Source organism: Melospiza georgiana, chromosome 5 (assembly GCF_028018845.1).
Source record: "Melospiza georgiana isolate bMelGeo1 chromosome 5, bMelGeo1.pri, whole genome shotgun sequence".
In the NCBI taxonomy this organism is placed as follows: domain Eukaryota; kingdom Metazoa; phylum Chordata; class Aves; order Passeriformes; family Passerellidae; genus Melospiza; species Melospiza georgiana.
The window spans coordinates 51963622-51982738 of NC_080434.1; the positions used below are offsets into that span (position 1 = coordinate 51963622).

General features: G+C 38.0%; 1 protein-coding gene across 5 annotated transcripts in view; it reads right to left on the bottom strand.

Moving 5' to 3' along the window:
- Positions 1-19117, bottom strand: part of TBC1D1 (TBC1 domain family member 1) — a 92750-nt gene that overhangs the window by 22268 nt on the left and 51365 nt on the right. For 2 of the 5 annotated variants that reach the window (XM_058025073.1, XM_058025077.1), the window contains exons 8-13: positions 17342-17470; positions 16210-16296; positions 14836-15125; positions 13680-13808; positions 11218-11337; positions 9923-10062 (exon numbers count right to left, since the gene is read on the bottom strand). In XM_058025073.1, the coding sequence (XP_057881056.1) occupies positions 9923-10062; positions 11218-11337; positions 13680-13808; positions 14836-15125; positions 16210-16296; positions 17342-17470 (895 nt within the window). The remainder of the gene's footprint in view (positions 1-9922; positions 10063-11217; positions 11338-13679; positions 13809-14835; positions 15126-16209; positions 16297-17341; positions 17471-19117) is intronic. The other 3 variants (XM_058025074.1, XM_058025075.1, XM_058025076.1) reach the window with 3 other exon arrangements.

The window sequence follows — 19117 nt, forward strand, 5'->3', positions numbered from 1 at the left end:
CACACCACCACCTAAGGCCATACAATGGGATGACTACCAGTTCTTAAAGTAAATAGGTGGAAAGAGAGACAGGCACTTAAGACATGCTTGTTTTCACTTCTCATTTCATTAACCATATAATAACTTTCTGCACTTTTTCTTTTGGCTTCAGATGGCCTACCACAAAATATATTATTTTGTCAAGCATGCAAAGCAATTCTAAGACTGAAAATATTACAAAAGAAAGTGAACATTAAATAAATCTCAAGCAAATTGAAAAATCATTTATTTTTAGGAAAAGGGTATATAACATTGTTTTACATAAGTAATCAATGTAAGAAGCGCAAGCTGTTATACTTTCTTAATACCTGCTGCAGTATCACTTAACTTTATACAGCTACAGTTTTATACAGCTTCTCTGGAGGCTCAGTAGTCTTTGACACAACTTGTATCTAGAAGAAAAATTACTCAACTCACCAACTTTAAAATGAATGGTCAAAACAACCAATCTCTTCCTAGCAAATCTCAAACAGAAGGCCATAGCAACAGCACTTCTTCACCCAACCAGAATGGCTGTGAAATGGCTCCCTGAGATACACGTGCTTTAAAGTTCGTGCCACAAAATCCACTCACAGCCTGGCCAGCCAAGGACAAGTACATCTCTGTGTGCTACTTCAAACAGCTCCTGCAGAAGGAGCATTCCTGAAGCAATTATTCTGATGGCAGCTCTGTGCTCCACATCTTTATCACTAGCATGGTGGTAAAGATTTTGAATTAAACACACACATCATCTCATCCCTTCAAAACTAATGAAATAGGAAGGTTTTCCCCCCTTTAAGTCCTGCCCAGACTGTCACTCTGCTTTGACTCATGCAGCTCATATGCAGCTATTCTTTCCTTGTTTGTTCGAAGGCACTCGCACAACTGAGCTCAAATGACTAAGAATGGAAATGTTCACAGCTGCTCACTTCTGCTTTTCTAAGTCTTGCCACTGTCAGTCTTGTTTTCTCAAAGAGTCAGACAGAAGTAGAATGGCTTCAAATACCACCCGTTTCCTTATACAACATTTATTTGCTTGCCACCACAAAGTCTGGGGCTAAAATACACATATAAAAAAGAGTGCAATATTTTCAGCTAGCAGAACAATTTAAACCTTTACAATCTTGCACTCTGGGTCTAGATGTGGATACCCACACATATGATATCTACAGCATTTCAAAGAACAATGAACATCATGGGAATGAGAATCAGGCAAAGGTCAAATATTTGACACTTTAATGGCAATCACCATTTTTGCAAAGAAAATAGGAAAACTGACAGATGCACTCAGAAATACAGTTGGTTATGAAAACAGTTGGTTATCAATACAATGGTTATCAATACAGTTGGTTATCAATACAATAAAGAAACTATTATATTCATTAAAAGAAACTGGGAAACATTAACCTTTTTTCTTTACAGGTAAATGGAAAGACTTTAATGAGCTAAGGTCTGCAATTATGAAAGAGCTACAGGCAAATGTCAGCACACAGAGAAGATACACACACTCAGTAACTTTCAACTTGTATTGATCATGAAAGGAAAATTATTTTTATTTGATTGCTGGTTTTGATGCAATTGTAGGTTTTGATGCACGTGCTATACTGTCAACAATGTTCTGTACATTTTTATGTAAATTTCTAAATACAGTAGCTTTGATCCCAATTTTTCTTTTTCTTAAATATTAGGAAATATTTAAAGGGAAATGCTCTTAATTAATTAATTAATCTTAATGCTGGTAGAATCCACTTTTTTTTTTTTAAATAAAATAATAAAGAAATAAAAGACAATCTTCAAGGGAAGTTGTTGGTTTCCTCTAAGGCTGCATACACTAATGACACCATAAGAGAGAGGAATCAACAGATGTGCTCACCATACACTAAGGCAAAAAAGTAAAACTGATCTAGATAGGAAACCCCTTATTCTACTGTACAGTGTCTGTAGTCTATTCACATCTTACATTCACGTTCCATTCTCAAAGCAGCCAATATAGAATGCAGGCACATCTTGGTGAAGCAAGTCTCCTCTACACATCTTCCCAGTGGTTTATGTATCTCTTTTAGCATCAGATGTGTATTCTGATTGTATATTTGCATATATGCACGAATATGTTAGAAAATAGACTATGTGCAGATAAAGTTTATGGCTACCTACTACTAAAAAAACCTAAACCAAAAAAACCCAGGCTGGCAAAACACATGCAAAGAAACTGATTAAACACATTGCATTCCTAAAGCAAGAAAAAAACACATTCAACATCTAGTATCTTCCTGTCTTTAATGTACACATCCCACTTCCTCAGGACAATTTTCAGGGATTGGTCTTCAAGTACAAATTCACAAGTTTATCAGAGACATAACTCACTTGTCGTTTTCGGTCAAACTGTGCCAAGACCTGAACTGCTGCAAAGCATGAATTACTGAAGACCACAGTGCTCCTTCCATTTAGGCTGAAAATTTCCCATTTGTTGCTGACTAATCTGATAAAATTAGAAATCATTAAAAGAAATAATGCTTAAGGCTATAAAAGAAAACCAAAAGGCTACAAAATTCTATAAGCTGAACAATTATGATTATCAACCCTACCTCTAATGCTTCTGTGAAGAATCCTAGGATTGATTTGCCTTCCAAGCAGCAGCTCCTTTTCTATCTTTTCTTTTGCTTCTTATCACTTGTGGACATTTAACAGAAAGTCTAAAGTCTACTCTGATAAAGTGCAAGACATTCAAAAGCTGCCTTCCTTCCTGTCTGCACGCTGGCAAGATTTACAGAAAGCAAAATGAACCTGTTTAACTGCTCGGGGGGCCTGTCAGAAGTCTGCAGAGTTGCATCAGCTGCTTGGCTGGTAAGGGAGGGAAGAAGGTGGAACGTGAAGGTAATCCCTCAAAGCAAAATAAAAACTAGACATTTGGTAAGTCAGCACTAACCCATGTCCCTGAACATACAAGGTGAGAGAGAGACATACCACCCAGCTTCCAGATGCAGAACAGACAAGAGCAGAAATACTGGGACAAGGAACTGAGTATTGTGTTTGGGATCTGGAAGATAACAGAGAAAGCAAAGATAAACAGTACAGCAATTCAACTGCACCTAACTGGGAGCTCACATTCCACTGCGCCAAACCACCATGTGTTAACATCCAAGCAATGCGCACCCTTCAGAACTTTTATGAGATTAGGAGGTGCACTTAAGCAGGATCTGAATGCTTCAGCACACACTGAAAGACTGCCTCCCTGTTCATCTGCCAACTTAGTCAGCTTTTGTTGATGCCTATTTCACATTTGACCTGACCCTAACCCCTTTCAAATACATTGCTTCCTTTGCTTCCACGTAAAATTCTACCCCCATACAAGCTACTCCTATGAGCCTATAACACTTCTGTTCTCTAAGGTTCAGGATTTGGCAAGGTGACTTGATCACTATTAATAACTATCAAAGGTAATTTTATGGTAATTCTCATTTGAGGTTCATACTTGGACTACACTTCAGAATTGTTCTTCCGCACAATGGAATTTTACAAGTCTGTGTGTCAACCCAAGGATTCCCTGAGAAACTGCACTTCACTGGGAAAGCCACCATCTTTCCTGGGCTTGTGAGAACTTCTTCAAGGTACTGAATTTCAGATGACACTTCTCATGAACCAGATGGAAATGTTGCTCCATAAACATGGAGCAACATGGAGCAATGCATACACACAGCACATCCATACATACCTCAAAAACATTCCTCTTATGCTTCCACTACTTATAATACCCAACAAAGGACAAGGCCAGTAGGAACAATGGACTGAGATGGAATTTGTACAGCTCATCTATTTATTCATATTCAGCTGTTCACTCCACATGGCAGTGCTTCAACCCTAAGATGAAGAGTATCTCTACACTCCAAAAGGATCAACAAACACATTACTCTTAAATGGAAAGATGGTGCAAAAACAAAGTACAAAAGATTAAGAAGGAAGTATCATGACATATTTCTACCAGAGCCTACACTAAAGAAAGCCTGTACATGGAAAGATGGTGAATGACCTCAGTAGTAATTCAAACAGACAATATCTGATCAAAAATTATATGAACAGGGATATTTTATTTGTAAATCACTAAGAAAAAATTAAGTTTATCAAATATTTTCCTAATCAATCCACCTTAGTATTAAACAAGGTTTAAGTGACAAACCAACCTAAAAGCCTAAATTTAAAAAAAACATTTTTTCAGAATCACTTAGTCTAACCAAGCTCAACTGTCACAACCAAGACAACAAGATTAATCTTTGATGAGAAACTCCAACGCTTCAAGCAGAAAGGAAGGACAGATAGGGAGGAGGCTTGATAACAATTCATTACCACCAACCTCACTACAGAACTGTTTACACATGGCTCTCTACATGCAGTGTTTACCAGTCACATCCACTCTCTGGGGTTAAAAAGTCAGACAACATATGGTGAGAATCTGGACAGAGAATCTATTAAGCCTTTTATTTACTACATTATGTTATTTTTCTTTGTTGCATTTTAAACTTTACAAAATTTAGCTTGGCAAACAAGAGAATTTCAAAGTCATTTAAGATTCAGTTGCCAAAAGAAAAGACATCAACATCATTAGTTCTCTTCAGATTTTCCATTCAGGTAGTACAATACCTTCTTTCATACATGGTACAGAAATAAAGAGAAATGTAAGCTTCTATAACCAAAGACATAATATTCCTATTATTTTACACAGTTGCCAGGAATATTTAACTTCATAACCAGATGTGGTAAAATGACCAGGAGCCTTCTGTAATCAGTAAGCTTCAGATACAGAACCACAAGAAGCAACAAGTTCTTCTAATCTGACATACAACTTAAAGCAATGGCTGAATGAGGAATTCTTGAAAAACTGTGTATTTCAACACTGTTGATTAAAATCAGCTCTGGACTGTTTTGGATGCTTTGGACTTTTCTTCTAAAGCCAAGACTTTTTAAAAAGTACTCACTAACTCCAAAATAATCTCATTTGCTAATATTATCAATCGCTGAGAAAGGAATGCCCTGATATTTCAGTGGGCACAGAAGCCACCAAACGTGAATCATGTACTTACTGGCTGTAGCCAAACTTCTGTACCACAAATCCAAATTGAGCACATATTTGCTCTGAGAGGAGCAGAACTGATTAAACAATTATAACCAACTGGTTTTAATTAATAGTAACTAAAACAGTTACTATTAATTAAAAAGTAGGCAAATACTGCTAAAACAGTATTGCCAAACACATTACAAATAGTTTACACCCCATAAACACTCTTAAGCACAGAATGCTAAAGCAACAGCTTATGGTATTTGCAATGCTACTACAAAATGATTTAAAAAAAATTTGCATAAATAATGAAGAGATATAGCCTACACCACAAAGCACATAAACAGACAGGTAGGTGTTAACTACAGCTGGTTTAAAGAATAACAGTTCTTCTAATTCAAACTTTTCTTCAGCACATAGGATTTAACAGTTTGACACCTCTATCTGACAGACGCTGAAACCAAATTAATTTTAATTAATGAATCAAGTTCATTTTCCTGTGCAGAGTTACTTGTGCTTTCTATACCATTTTTTTTCTGCAACTCAAGGTCTAAAATAAAATGTAGTTGATTTTTTACCTGAATTTATTTGCGGAGTAGAGCTAAATGGCACAAGCGTCTCATTGCTCTGAATTTCAACTTCTTTCACTATTCAACAGGTAAAATTCATTACACATTGCCCACATTAAAACAAATCAACTATCCTCCAACCTCAAAATGAGATAACTGTTACAAAAATCTTGTTTACTCCCAACACACCTCCCTCACCAAGAAAGCTCCAACAAGCACCACTACTTTCCTACCATCTCCTTCAAAAACCATTCGCATCCCCCTTAAATCCAGCAATTGACTTGACTGTAGATGCTGAATACATATAAGTGACTATCTTGCTGCACTGCAGTGCAAGGTGAAGTTTCATTATCAGTCTACACAGATTTAAGGATGTCTTGCTCCTGAGCAGAGTAAGGGCACCCACCCTCACCTTCCAGACACCTGTCCCTGCCTGCTCTATTGCTTGTGTAATACTGTGAGTGGGACCAGAAAACTGGCCCAAGTGAAAATTAGGGCCTTTGAGTGTGTCCATACTTCATCTGGTTTAAAATGATCACTGAGTTGTGGTTCTCTTCATCTTTTTACTGGTGAACAGAGAACTAAAGGGTCCTGGACCACTTGCATGGCCAAAAAATGTGGCTCTTGAGTGATGCTACAGAAGTAGGAACATCTGCTTGCAAGTAGGGTGGGGAGGTATAAAGGTGAAAATCAAATAATTGAGGAAACACATTAAACATTACTTAGAATGTTTAAGATCATGAGTAGGAGAGACAGAGCTTTAGAAAAAGAATAATAAACACGTTCTTTCAAGATAAATGTAGTATTGTAACAGATCAAAGTGTGATCCATTTGGTAAGGAGACTCTGCTTCCCTTTTTCCATCTCTCCACTCTGCAGGATTCAACACTCATTTCACTCCCACAAATAAACAACAGAAGCAGAATTTCGAGGATGAGACACTGTGTCTGGAGGTGCCAGTGTGAGAACGCTGCCCCCTGGTGCTCCACACAACTTGCAGGATCACAACTGTTCAGGGGAAGCTGCTAACACCTGGAGCTGAGGCTGGAGCATTTGAACTGCAGCTTGCTACAGTGGAACTGGCATCAGTCAGCACTACATCCTCTAGCTATCATCTGTAAAGTATTACAAGTCTGACAAATCATTTCACCCATGTAGAAAATCTTTTCTAGGTCTTCAAATTGGTCAGCTTCATCTTCAGGCTCACTAGGGATCACCTGGCTCTCCTGTCAGGCAGCAAACTGCATAATAGTTCTCTGATATGCTTAATTGTAAAGTTATGTACAGAAGCAGGGGAAAATACTAGGGGAAGGGGAAAGTGGCAGCACCAACAAGCAGGAAGAGGCTGGAAAAGGGTGTGTATGTGGGGCTTTGCTCCCACAACAACCAAAAGTAATGGTTTCTCTACAAGGCTTTGTATTGTCTCAGAGTGCTTGCCTCATTAAGCATGGCTACTTTAGTCCAATCATCAGGCAAGGCAGGAATCTCAACTGGCAAAAAACCCCATCTTTCTAGCATATCTATCTGCAGCATTTTTCTTCTACTGATTTAGGACAGAATACTCTCCTTCATATACAGTAAATCCTTCCTTTGGAATAATGGTGACTGCAAAACAAACTGTGCTCTCTGCCTGGTAATTCGTGATGCAACCCCCAAAGCACAGCCAGCAACCATTTTGTTCCACCTGAGCTACAGAAGATGAAGTTTTAGCTCAAACTATTTATGAGCACTTCCTAAAGAACTAAAGGATTCAGAAGTGCAAGACAGTGGGATTCAGTGCTGTTTAAGCTGTTCAAGCTTCAAGTGGAAACTCAGAATATGAGACTTTTATCAAGTTCAGTACTTCGAAAGTGTTAAGATCAAAATTTCAGCAAAAGCTATGTACCAGTTCTCTGGGGTTTCTTTTTTTTAAACTTTTAGTAAATATACCTTCATATCCTGCTGTGTTAACCACACAGAGAGCAGCAATGAATATGATGCACTTAGAGATTCAGCTCACCACCTGTCTATGCAAACAAAACCACAAATGTCAGAGCCTAGGTTTTTCTGCAAATATAAAGCTTAAAGCTGTCTCTAGTTCTTGTGACAACTTACACACTCTTATGTGCAATTTACTCATTACAACCCAGAGAAATTACAGCCACAGAGCAGTTTCATTTTGTTGACAATGCCTGCCCACATGTGGTCAAAGCAATACACAGTTCAGGCACCCTGGTGGATTTCACATTTAACACAAACTTTAGTAAGGCAGCCTAGGTTAAACTGGAAAAACTCTGTATCATCTCCGAGATACAGAGATCTGGGTATCGGCTGAGAGACTTACTAGCTTTTAAACACAGTCCCTTTCCCAGCTTCTTTCCTTACTCCTCTCCTGTAGATTACTCTGTAGCAGGGTGTTGACCATGGCACCGCAGGGAAGAAACTGGTCAGTGGAGTATGTGTCTATAAAGGGAAACCCATAAATCACAGATGTTCCCTTATTTCCCTCCCTTCATGCTTACTTTTGCAGAACATGACAAAGCATGTTATCTTTAAAACCTTCTTTGCCCTCTGTCCAGTTTGGCTGAAATTGATATTTTGGTGATATATCAGCTGTTTGTATAAACTAAAGGAAATCAGTCTAAAAAGAGTGAGAAAGACTTTAAAAAAGGACAGAATATGAAAGAAAAACAAGATGATGAATGACAGGTAGTTATTTTTACTTTGGAACTAGAGGGGTTTCTTAGTTAACTGTGGTGGTTATTCCAATGTAGGGCCAGCTGTACAGCAGCTCTCTTTAAGCTACAGAGACTGGATAACAAGTGAGTATTCTTCACTGCCAGAAACACTTCAGGAGATGCATAAAAGCCCAAATAGAAAAATCCAGTATTTGCTTTAAATAATTAAAAAAACCCGCTGACACTGAGTTTTCTTCTGTTCATAAACTAAGTATGTACAGTGAAACAAAAAAGAAAATGAATGAAGAAAAAAGGCCAAATATTTTAAATTGCTGCTCCTATTAATAGCACATCCTGTTTTCCATTTTGGCTGCACTTGTTTCCCAAACTATTCTGCTTACCCAGCTGTAGGTTGTTAAGATTGTATCTTGCAGCTATTATGTCTCAGAGGAAATGCTTCGGTAGGCAATTTAGGTGGATTTTATTTTCCTATTTAATAGGGGAAGGTTTTGTGGCTTTCAAAAACAAGTAAGACTATTTCCATTCACAAAGAGAGACTTGTAAAAATAGAAGTTTCATACAACAGTCCTTCATATAATATGCCTTTAGGTACAACAGAGCATATCACACCTATGTTCACACATCATGCTCCTGAAATCACTTCACATTGAAGTACACTAAATTTGAGAGGCATCTGTGCCTATATATGCAGCTTATCTCACTGTCAGTCAAATTACATTGCAGGCAGCGCATTAATGATAGAAACACTTCTTTACGTGCCTACTCCAGTTCATCAAGATCTCACTTTAAGATGCAAGAAAAACATCTCAGCGACATTAGGATGGTTACTTTTTACTACATTTACTATAAGATACTGTTCCTTTCTGTTTCCTTACACTTTTTCATATTTTTCATACAATGGCCTTAGAGGTAAGTCAGAAGATATAGCTTTTAAAACTCATGCTGTGAAATTCAAACTTTAGTGAGCCAAAGGATTTTCTCAGGGATTCTTGGCCCCAGCATGTCCTGTACTATCTGGCTTACATAAAGTGAATGTACAAAATGATGCACATGCATGCTTATACACAATGGTTTTCCTCTAGTCTGTGGTTCTTCAGCTCTACAAAATTTCACAAAATACTTACGGGAACAGTGGATAATTATGACTCAAGTGGCAAATGTCACAGACTAGAGCAGCATACATGAGGACAAAGCATACACTACAGAACTCAAATGAGATCATAAAATATATGTAATTCCTGCTGGTACACCTGGATTTTTCTAGTCTGTAGTTCTATACTCCAACACAGAAAGATGAAATAGAAGCATCCTCTTTTCTTCAGCACAATGCTTGGTGATGCATTTTTTTCCCCAGAACTAAAATAGTACACATAAAAATAATTTCTTCTCTGGCTAGTTAACATGAGACAATAGGAACAATTTACATGTGAAGCTGAAATGTAAAAATTCAACAGCTAATGAGCTGAGCATTACAAAAAAGCAGGTGGCAAACTGCAATGACAGTACAAACAGAACACCAGGCAAACAGATCCCCTTGGTGGACACAATGATTCACACTTCACGCACTACATACACCAAAAAGCTCACAGAAGCAAAACCAGGCTTTACCATCATATCTGCTGGGAGAGTCACAGGCTTTCTGAGGGGTGGCCACTCTCAGGAATATCTGCTGCCTCCAGGAATGCCTTCGAGTCCTCACGGGGCTGTCGGCATCCAGGGCCTGCTGGCTGTGCTTGGACTCGTAATCGCTGAAAGGGCAGAGCACAGAACAGTGTGTGAGGGGATCACCTGCGCTGCCAGGAACAGCCACACAGCCCTAGTGAACACCTGGGCACTGCCTTGGGGGTGCAGTGTGCTGTGCACGTGCAGGGCCAAGCTCGCAGTGTTAGGAAGGTGAAACTTGCTTTGTGGCAGAGGCTTACACATGGCTGCAAACAGCACTGGGGTTCACAGACAGGGACTGGCAGCTCTGTACAGTCTACTCTTTCCAGCTTAATTAATTTTCAGTTTTCTTTGCAGCAGTATATTAATCAGAATGTATTAAAGATACATACACAATATTGTAGCTTTACCATCACACTATTTACATGCCATCCACAAAACTTAGCAATTATTCATAGGAGACACAAAGACTTGCTGACGCCTTTTATTAGTACTCATCAAGGAGCTTTCTAAACTTCAACTGAACTTCCAACCTTCTGTGCACTGGGTATGCAATATATCTTCTCCCAACACAGACTGGGAGAAAAACTTTAAACCTTTCTGTTAGCCTCTGAAATATGCAACAAACTTGGGAACAAAATCCAAGAACCTTGGATATTACTCCTTTGATGTCATCTACACATGCCATACAGAGGTTTTTACTCAGAACAGAAAATGAAATAGTGAGGAACAGTGCTGTCTTCCTATTAAAATCCCACAAATAACTTTCACCTGTTAGAACTCTGAACTAATCATTGCTTTATTCCAGCTATTAGCTCAATGATTACAAGAGTCTTTGTAGAAGCTGAAAGGGACAAATGAAATCCAGATAGCTCTGGCAGCAACAGGCAGGAGCATTTTACAGATCATCCTCTCCTTCCAACTTGAGGACACTGACATTGCTCAGGATGAATCATATATTCTCTTAAGTGAAAACTCTCCTATGTCAGGAATAATCACAGAAATACATAGATGGAAGTTGTAAGGACATTCCAACATCAAAAATGACTAAAATCTGCAATCCCAATGGGAGAGTAGGCTGGGATACCTTCATTCTTTTGACAGAAATTACATGCAGAATACACGCAGGTGAACCACTGCACAAATCAGGTTTTGCAAGTGCAAGAAGCATTTGAAATATTTCAGACAAAGAAATCTTTGAAAACACAGTTTTACCTCTAGGTTTTAAGAGAGAACCCTACCTTGTTGTGCTCCTAAAGTCAGAGGTGTTATTTTCATCTACAGGAGCCAGAAATTTTAAGAAATTTGGCACAGAAGAGGAAGAATGAAGCTTTTTCCTTAAGGCAGTACGGTAGGAGATGCTGAGAGTGCAGTTGGGAGAAGTATAGTTTAGAACAAAGAAGTATAAATCCACAGAATAAAAATAATACATATTCCTAAATTTCAAACAAAAGGCAGCTAAATCCTGAAGGTCTGAATATCAAGGAAACCAAAGTCAGAACTAAAACTGCTAACAAAGCCCTACTTTGAGATACATATCTGTTTGGGCAAACTAAAATGTTCCAACGTACATAAATGTACTTCCAGTAAAGTTATTATTCTTTGATATATCACAAAATTTTTAGTGCATGTTTCAAATAAATTCCTTTAATCTAATAAGAAGGAATGACAACTTTAGTACATTTTCTTAAACATGAGTTTCACTAAATGACTAAGTTTGGGGGAAAAGGTTAGGAAAGGTTGACACTGATAATCACTATGCTGGCAAATGAAAAATAAGTCTTTGGCAAAACCTATTTCGTAAAGAAGTAACAGGGCTTTATTCAGACAAATCTGGAACTGTAAAGTTAAAAGCTAAGCCTTCTGACTGATCATTTAGGATTGTGGCTCTATTTATGCAACAGACAGGAGCGCTAATCAAATTTCATCAACAGTCTTCTGGCCAACATAATTGTTTTAACAGAAATTCCTTTCATTTAAAATAATTATTTGTCTTTTAAAATAACAAGTCTGAAACATACTCAGAAGAAGGTCAATAGAATGAAGTTAGAACAACTCAGATAATGAAAAGTTTTTTGCATGGAGTGAAAATATAGAAAATTACTTGGCTGATGATACTAGAAGACCTTTTCTGAGACAAGTACACAAAATCACGAGTAGGAGAATTTAGTCTCGAAAGAGTAAGTTTAAGAAGGAATTGTTTCTCATAAACCATAATGTTCTATTTGGATGGCATTTAGCACTGTTTCCTGAAGATGTGAATGGAATGATGGGGGAGGACAGAATACTCTGGGATGATCACTAGCATGAAGTGAAGCAGGTTCTTTAGTAGCTGGTATTGAGATAACCCTCCAAACAGGGCTCACTTACATTGTAAATCCATTACAATTACATGGTAATTTCACTTACAGAACTGGGAAGCTTGACTGTATTGATTTAAACTTATTAACCCATTTGCCATCCCTATCAATTTCCATTTTAAGTGTTGCTGCTTCAATGTTCAGTATGGCATATCCTTAAGAGACAGGGAAAGGAAAGGAGAAGCTGCAACTGTATATACAGAATCATCACCAAATCACTTGGGGAAAAAATGCTTTGAGAATTTAACCTTCAGTATTCAAGTAAGTCTTATTAAATTGAAGAGTGAACAGGATTCTGCAGGCTCGCATTTCCTGCCTTGAGATACGTCATACTTCTGAGGTAAAGCTGAATTAAGAGATTCTAGTTAGTACTCAGCAAGTGCAACTGAAGAAACTGGTGAAGCAGCATCTGCAGTTGAGTATTTTCTTAGGTTTAGAAAAATCAGCACCTTGGGGAAACAGGAAACTTTCACACAAGAGAACAAAACCAAAAAATAAACGCAACAGCAATAAAAATTTCTTGCCAATGGCCAGTGACTGTTGACAGTGCTTCTGAGGACATTTGGTCTCATTAGCCTTTTGAGCTGAAATAAGCAGTTTTAGCTCAAGAGGTTAAGAAAGAGTTTCACAGTTTATGATTTTTAGGGAGCCACTCAGTTTCAGGTTCTCAGGGAAACAAGTGTTAATGTCCTTTTCTTCAATGCTCTCTCTCTATATTTTAATTCTAAGAAAGAAGGCATGGAAAAGCATAACTTGATACTGCTGCAAGAGTATCAAGACCAAGACAAATGATGGGTTGATGGGTTGGGGTTTTTGCTTGTTCTTGGGGTTTTGTGAGGATGGTGGTGGGGTTGTATGTGGTGGGTTTTTTCCTATCAGCTCTGCATATTCCTGATGCTTCTTGCCCCATGTAACTACTGGGTCAACTTGCCTTTGATGTCAGGCACAAAAGAACAGTAGTATGTTTTTGTGTTACCATGAACAAAGGACAGAACCAAATGCTTCAAGAAGGACAGACAGAGTGAGCTCTCAGGTTCTTGGCAACTTATCCCTCACACAATTTAAGGAGTGCTGCTGTCTGCTGCATAACAACAAATTGCTTTGGAACAACTGGTTCTAAAGAAAGAGCCAGTGCCTGAAAGAATTTGATTGATTAAAACAACAAATTATGTAAGCACCAGATTTACATTCAGTGGTGGAGCAGTTAAAGAGCTCCCTCTCCCATAAAAATCTATCACCTTTGGTCTATACTAAATTGTTTTAATTATTTCTGCTACAGAGTTTCATATTTACAACCTAGGAAAACAAACCCTACCCCAAACTATTTGCAGGCACTAGCTCACCTTTTTTGTGCAAAATGGCCACTTGGTTCTCCACTTGAATTATGCCTTAGATATTTTAGAAAGTTGGGTGAAGAGGCCGAGGGATTAAGACGAGCTAGAGTAGGAGAACGTGCAAGTTGACCAGAAGAACTTTTAGATTTGCCGACAGATTCGTTCACACCATATAGTGCGGATTCCAACCAGAGCGATGGAGTTGAGGTAGCACAGAGAACAACACAGAAAGAAAGGAAAGGAGGGAAAAAAAAATGAAATCCCTTCTCTAATCATTGAAATGGAGTTGGCATATGTAAATGAGACATTTCCTATGCTTTTCATAGTTAATGCAGCAACTCTAAGAAAATGAACTTTTTTTAACCCAATCAGCAAAGTCTCAAATTCCCATTTACAGGCTTCAGCAAGGCATTTCAGAATATAACTTACCAAAAAATGGCACTAACACCCCCATTTCTTATTCCTTATATGTGCTTCTCCTTGATTTCAATGAGAAAGTCAGGCATATGATCAAGAGTTACAATGAATGAAAAGTGAAATACAGAAGTATTTCAACAGTAATTGGAAAAAGCCAGATAGAAGGGAGGGAGAAAACTGTCATAAATTTAAGAGGGGACTGGAGATGCAGAGGCAGGCCTTTGAAGGAGGACAGCTTGAAGAATATTCATATTAAAGCAAGTAGTAGTTTGTTTTTGTCAGTAAAATCTAGATGGGCTCATTGAAAAGCTAGACAGGAGCCCCACCTCTACCAATAACTAGGCACTTTAAGTTACTTTTGTATGCTATTTCAAAGCTACATATGAAAACACCAACTAGTAAGGTTTTCAGGATCACAGAGGCTACTGGATTTTTCTCTGTAAATAGAAAACAAGAAGTAGCATTTATTTCTACTGTTCACAGATCAAAACAACAAAAATGATTGCTTGGACAAATATAACTGAATCAAGTAGTTTGTAACCTATACCGTGGAACTACACATCTCATGTCTTCTTTCCCCTGTGAAGCACAGAGGGCTAAAGGTGCTTTTAAAAAGAACACCTACAAACCTCCAAGGAGTGACACACTGCATCTCTTATCCATTAAGAGGACATACCTGGTATGCAATTATCATCCCCAAATATGCCCTCAACAAACAAAATCATAGCCTGCTTTTAATAAGGCTTACTTTCTTTTGTGAGGAGTCTCTGTGCTCACTGAGTGATACCTCATAAGTTTTCTCTGAGGAACAGATGGTGATGATTCGACAGGCCCCAGAGACTCCTGGCTCTCTGTTGGTAAATGACTGAGTGTATTTGCTCGCCTCCGAAAGCTCTGCTGGGGCAATGGAGCAGACTGCTCCAGAGAGAAATCCTCTGTGTTGCTGCAGAGATCATCCAGTGATCCAGTGGTCTTGACAGCATTTTCTGCAGGAAGTGTAGGAAGTCTGTCTTTCTCCTTTTCACACAATGGTGGCTCCTAGCAGTGCAAGAAATAAGGTCAGCAATATGTGGGTTTAGAATTTGAGATTGCAGTACTGTGTCATTATTCACATCCCACAGACATCTGCTTCAAACACACACATTTTTATCAAGCTAGTTCAAAGAAAGATGTTTGATGTTTTATGTCCTTGTTATTCATCACTTAGGCCAACAAAGCAGAGCTTTTATTTTGCAGAGAAAATGTTGAGTAATTTTGAGAGTAATTGTATTTTATACTATGTTGAATACAACTCAAAAGACATAGGGTCAGGACAAAATGGTGACATTTGGCTAACAGTGAAAAGGGTGGCATTGCAGAATGCTGTATCTTTAGCAACCCAATCTAACCATATAATATTCCTCTTGTCTACCTGCAGATTCACACAAAGAACTTAAGCTATGACTAGGTGCCTGTTTCAATCCCAAGCCATGCATTTTCTTTATTCCTCACCTTGTATGTTTCCTGCAGAATCAGCCATTCTTTCAAAAACATAAGCAGAAAGAGCAGACTCTTGTTTACATGGCGTCAGGAGTCTGCAGGTGAGCAGGCATTTACAGCAGAATCAATAGCTGTATATCTAAGCCTGCAGTGCTATGCTGCCTCCAGGGAAGAAGACTGGCTCCTTCCCTGCTGTTTGTTTGCATTGTTTTATATAGACTAAAAGTTTTCTATCCACACAAACAGGGAAATTACTCTACCTTCTGTCTTAGTTTTAAGTTTCTTGTAATACAGTCCTGCGTTCATGGTCTGAACTTTCAGGACTAAAACCAGTCATATTAGGATCAGCAGCATGGTCATTATAGCACTTGTTTTGCTGCACACTGTTGTAAAATTCAGATGATGTTATATAATGTTTTATTTCACATATACTCACATATTCATACAAAATATATGTTATATACAGTACAAGGCATTTCTAATTCAATAGCACTTCTCTGGTTTATAACACAGGGAATAGAATGAAAAGCTTGAAAGCAAGTTCAAACATTTCACATCTGACCATATTTCATACTTGCTTAGTTGTTTCAGGGAATATTTTTGAAGTGTGTAAATATGTACAATTATCCCAGGCTTTACTTACTTTATTTGTGCTGCTTAAGGTACTGGACATAGAGGTGTCCAAATCCACAGAACCAGACCTGTCCAGTGGACCTCTGGCTTTACTGCCCTGTAGCAATAAAGCACATCAGCAGTTAAGATTATGATATACAGGGCACACCAAAGAGATTTGGGTAGCACAGTTGAGATCTGTAATTTTCACAGATAGTATCAAATTTGATTTCCTGAAATACCTAAAAATACCCTTTTTCCCTATGGGAAACAGAAGCTTCATTCAGGATAGTCTTTGTCAATGTGAAGGATCCTGTAGAATTAAGGAATTCTCATGGGCATTGATGTGCTTTCCATGGTATGTACATAATCATGTATTTCACATGTACTAGAACTACTGTTAAAGAACCTTCTGTATTAGGTACTTACCAAGATACAGAAAAATTAAAAGGATGTCTTTTACAAAGGACTAAATCCATGTAAATTTAATACACAGGAAAACATAATTTCTGGTATTACCATTCAGCATCTACAAATCAGAAAGCATTTATATATTTTTATATAATTTGAGTAATGTTGCTGTGTAACTAAGAAAAGTATCTGATGAATTCTGATGTGCTAACACAATTATGGAACTTGTATCTTCCTAACCTTAAATCATGTAATTTTTTAATGTTCTGAAGTTAAAGCTCATGTTCTCTTTGAAGTTTTATTCCAGGTAAAATATAAAATGTTGTCATTACTCATAACAGTGACTATCTCTCTAGTTCAGCCAAAACTTCTGGCTCCAGATCTGATCCAAATCAGGAGTTTCCATCAAAACAGCAACGGCAGTGAATATGCAACCAGTGTACAACTATGCTTACATAGGCAGTTTATACCAGGTCAGGACAAACTGAAGAAAACTAGAACAGTACTACAGCTAATATAACAACACTAACATTGTATTTCATATCCTGAGCACAGCTGCAGTAGGATTTTATAGGGGTGAATTCTAGAAATGCTGTCTGGGAAGTAACAAGAGGAGATACTCAAATATTCTTGTCACTGTGACTTTAATAACCTTTGGGCTAAGGCCTGGAACGCTAACAAATATGATTTTTCTATCAAATAAACAAAGCAATGACATTATGTTCAAAGACAATAAACATGAAGATACTTACACGTGATAAAATACTTTCAAAAGATTCTGTAAGAGACCTTTTTGCTTTGTTCTTTAACATGTCTAATCTGAATCTCGAAGCACTGCTGGACACTTCATTTACAGCATTCTCAGCAGGAGCTTGTGAAGCCTGCAAGTGTTTAGAAACAGAAATGCAAAATACTCAACAGCATGGAGAAAATCTCAGTGAATGGTCTGAAGACTTCTATAACCCGTATCAATAGTTTTTCCTGGTGTCCTCACCTTGTCATGCATTTTTCTCTAGTGATACTTGCACTGAAGTTTAACAAACTATCCTAAAATAAGGACAGGAAATCTCTTAAAGGAAACATGTTGAGTGAACTAGCATGCTTCAGAAGAATTGCCATTTTAATACAGATTTACGGCTCTACTGACAATTTTTCCATTTATGCCAATGTAGAATTGTACAAATTCTAAATGTTTAAGTGCGGCAGATTCGAGATTTCTCATGGATTGCCTTTTCTTTAACCAAGAAATGACTCAAGATCTCATCATTAACAGAAACTCTCAACATTTCCATTATAGCCCATTTTTAGTGCTGGTGAATACTAATGCAGTAAACATAAAAACAATACTGTGATACAAATATTACCATCCAAACCTAATATCTGCAGTAGAAACCAGAGCTCAGTTTTCAGTGCTGTTTTGGGAGGTTCATCTTGAAGCTGACAGGCACCAGAGCCCTCTCTACTTGTCCCTAAATTCAGAGACCTGAATGCTTGATCTGTGCAATTAGTACTGGGCAGGTGAATGACATATAACCATCACCAAATTGTCCCGCCTAGATGTAATTTTAAAACATCCTATTTCCAGTATGACAACTTTACAGGCTCCTGTATTTTCTTTTTACCTTCTATCCTGGTTATGCCAGGCCAAGGCTAATTTTTGTAGTAATTGGGAAGGGGCATGGCCAGGACCTGAAGGACATTTTATACCATCTGTCATTGCTGGAGGGAGGGGGAAAAGGTCTCTCTTCAGAGAGAAGGGGCTCCTTCCAGTCAAAAAAACGTGTCAGGAGGGAGCCTTCCAGTACTCTATTACTGGGGGATGGATTCTGTGTGAATAATTTCTTTTCTTGTACCCTTTGTGACTAGTATTGTTGCTATTACTGGTCATTTTCTTACCTCATTGCTGTTTCCAGTAAATTGTTCTTATCTCAGCCTGTGATCTTTGCCTTCTGTGCCTCCAACTGTCCTCTCCATCCCACCACAGTAGGTGCCTGGCTTGGAGAGTCCTGGTGGGGGCACTGAATGGAGAGTACCATTCCTAAACCACTACAGCTTCCCTCATTTTATTCTCCAAGAGTAAATCAGATGCTGCTTGCTATTACATTCTTATGAAAAGACATTTATTTTCAATATTTTCTTATTTTTGTTAAACAAGATCCATATAGTAGTATCACATTTAATCTTTTTTCTCCACTCATTTAAATATATTTTTTAAAAAGGCAATGAAAAGCATGAAAGTGAATATGCAGAACAGAAGGGAACAGGGACATCAGGGTGTGATGGGTTAATGATTGCTGAGACAAATAACAGTATGTGTTCAAAGTTATCTGCTATTACACAGGCCTGGAGATAAATGATCAGAGTAAATATAAAATGTTATGCTGAGACAAATGATAGATTATGGGGAAGTCAGTTCTCTTAGAACACTGGCATCTTTGCAAGTGTCATATTAACCAATTTGTTTTCAGGAACTGAGCAAACAGATTGCAGCAGGCCTTAGATATTTTCAAATCATTGAAGACATACTT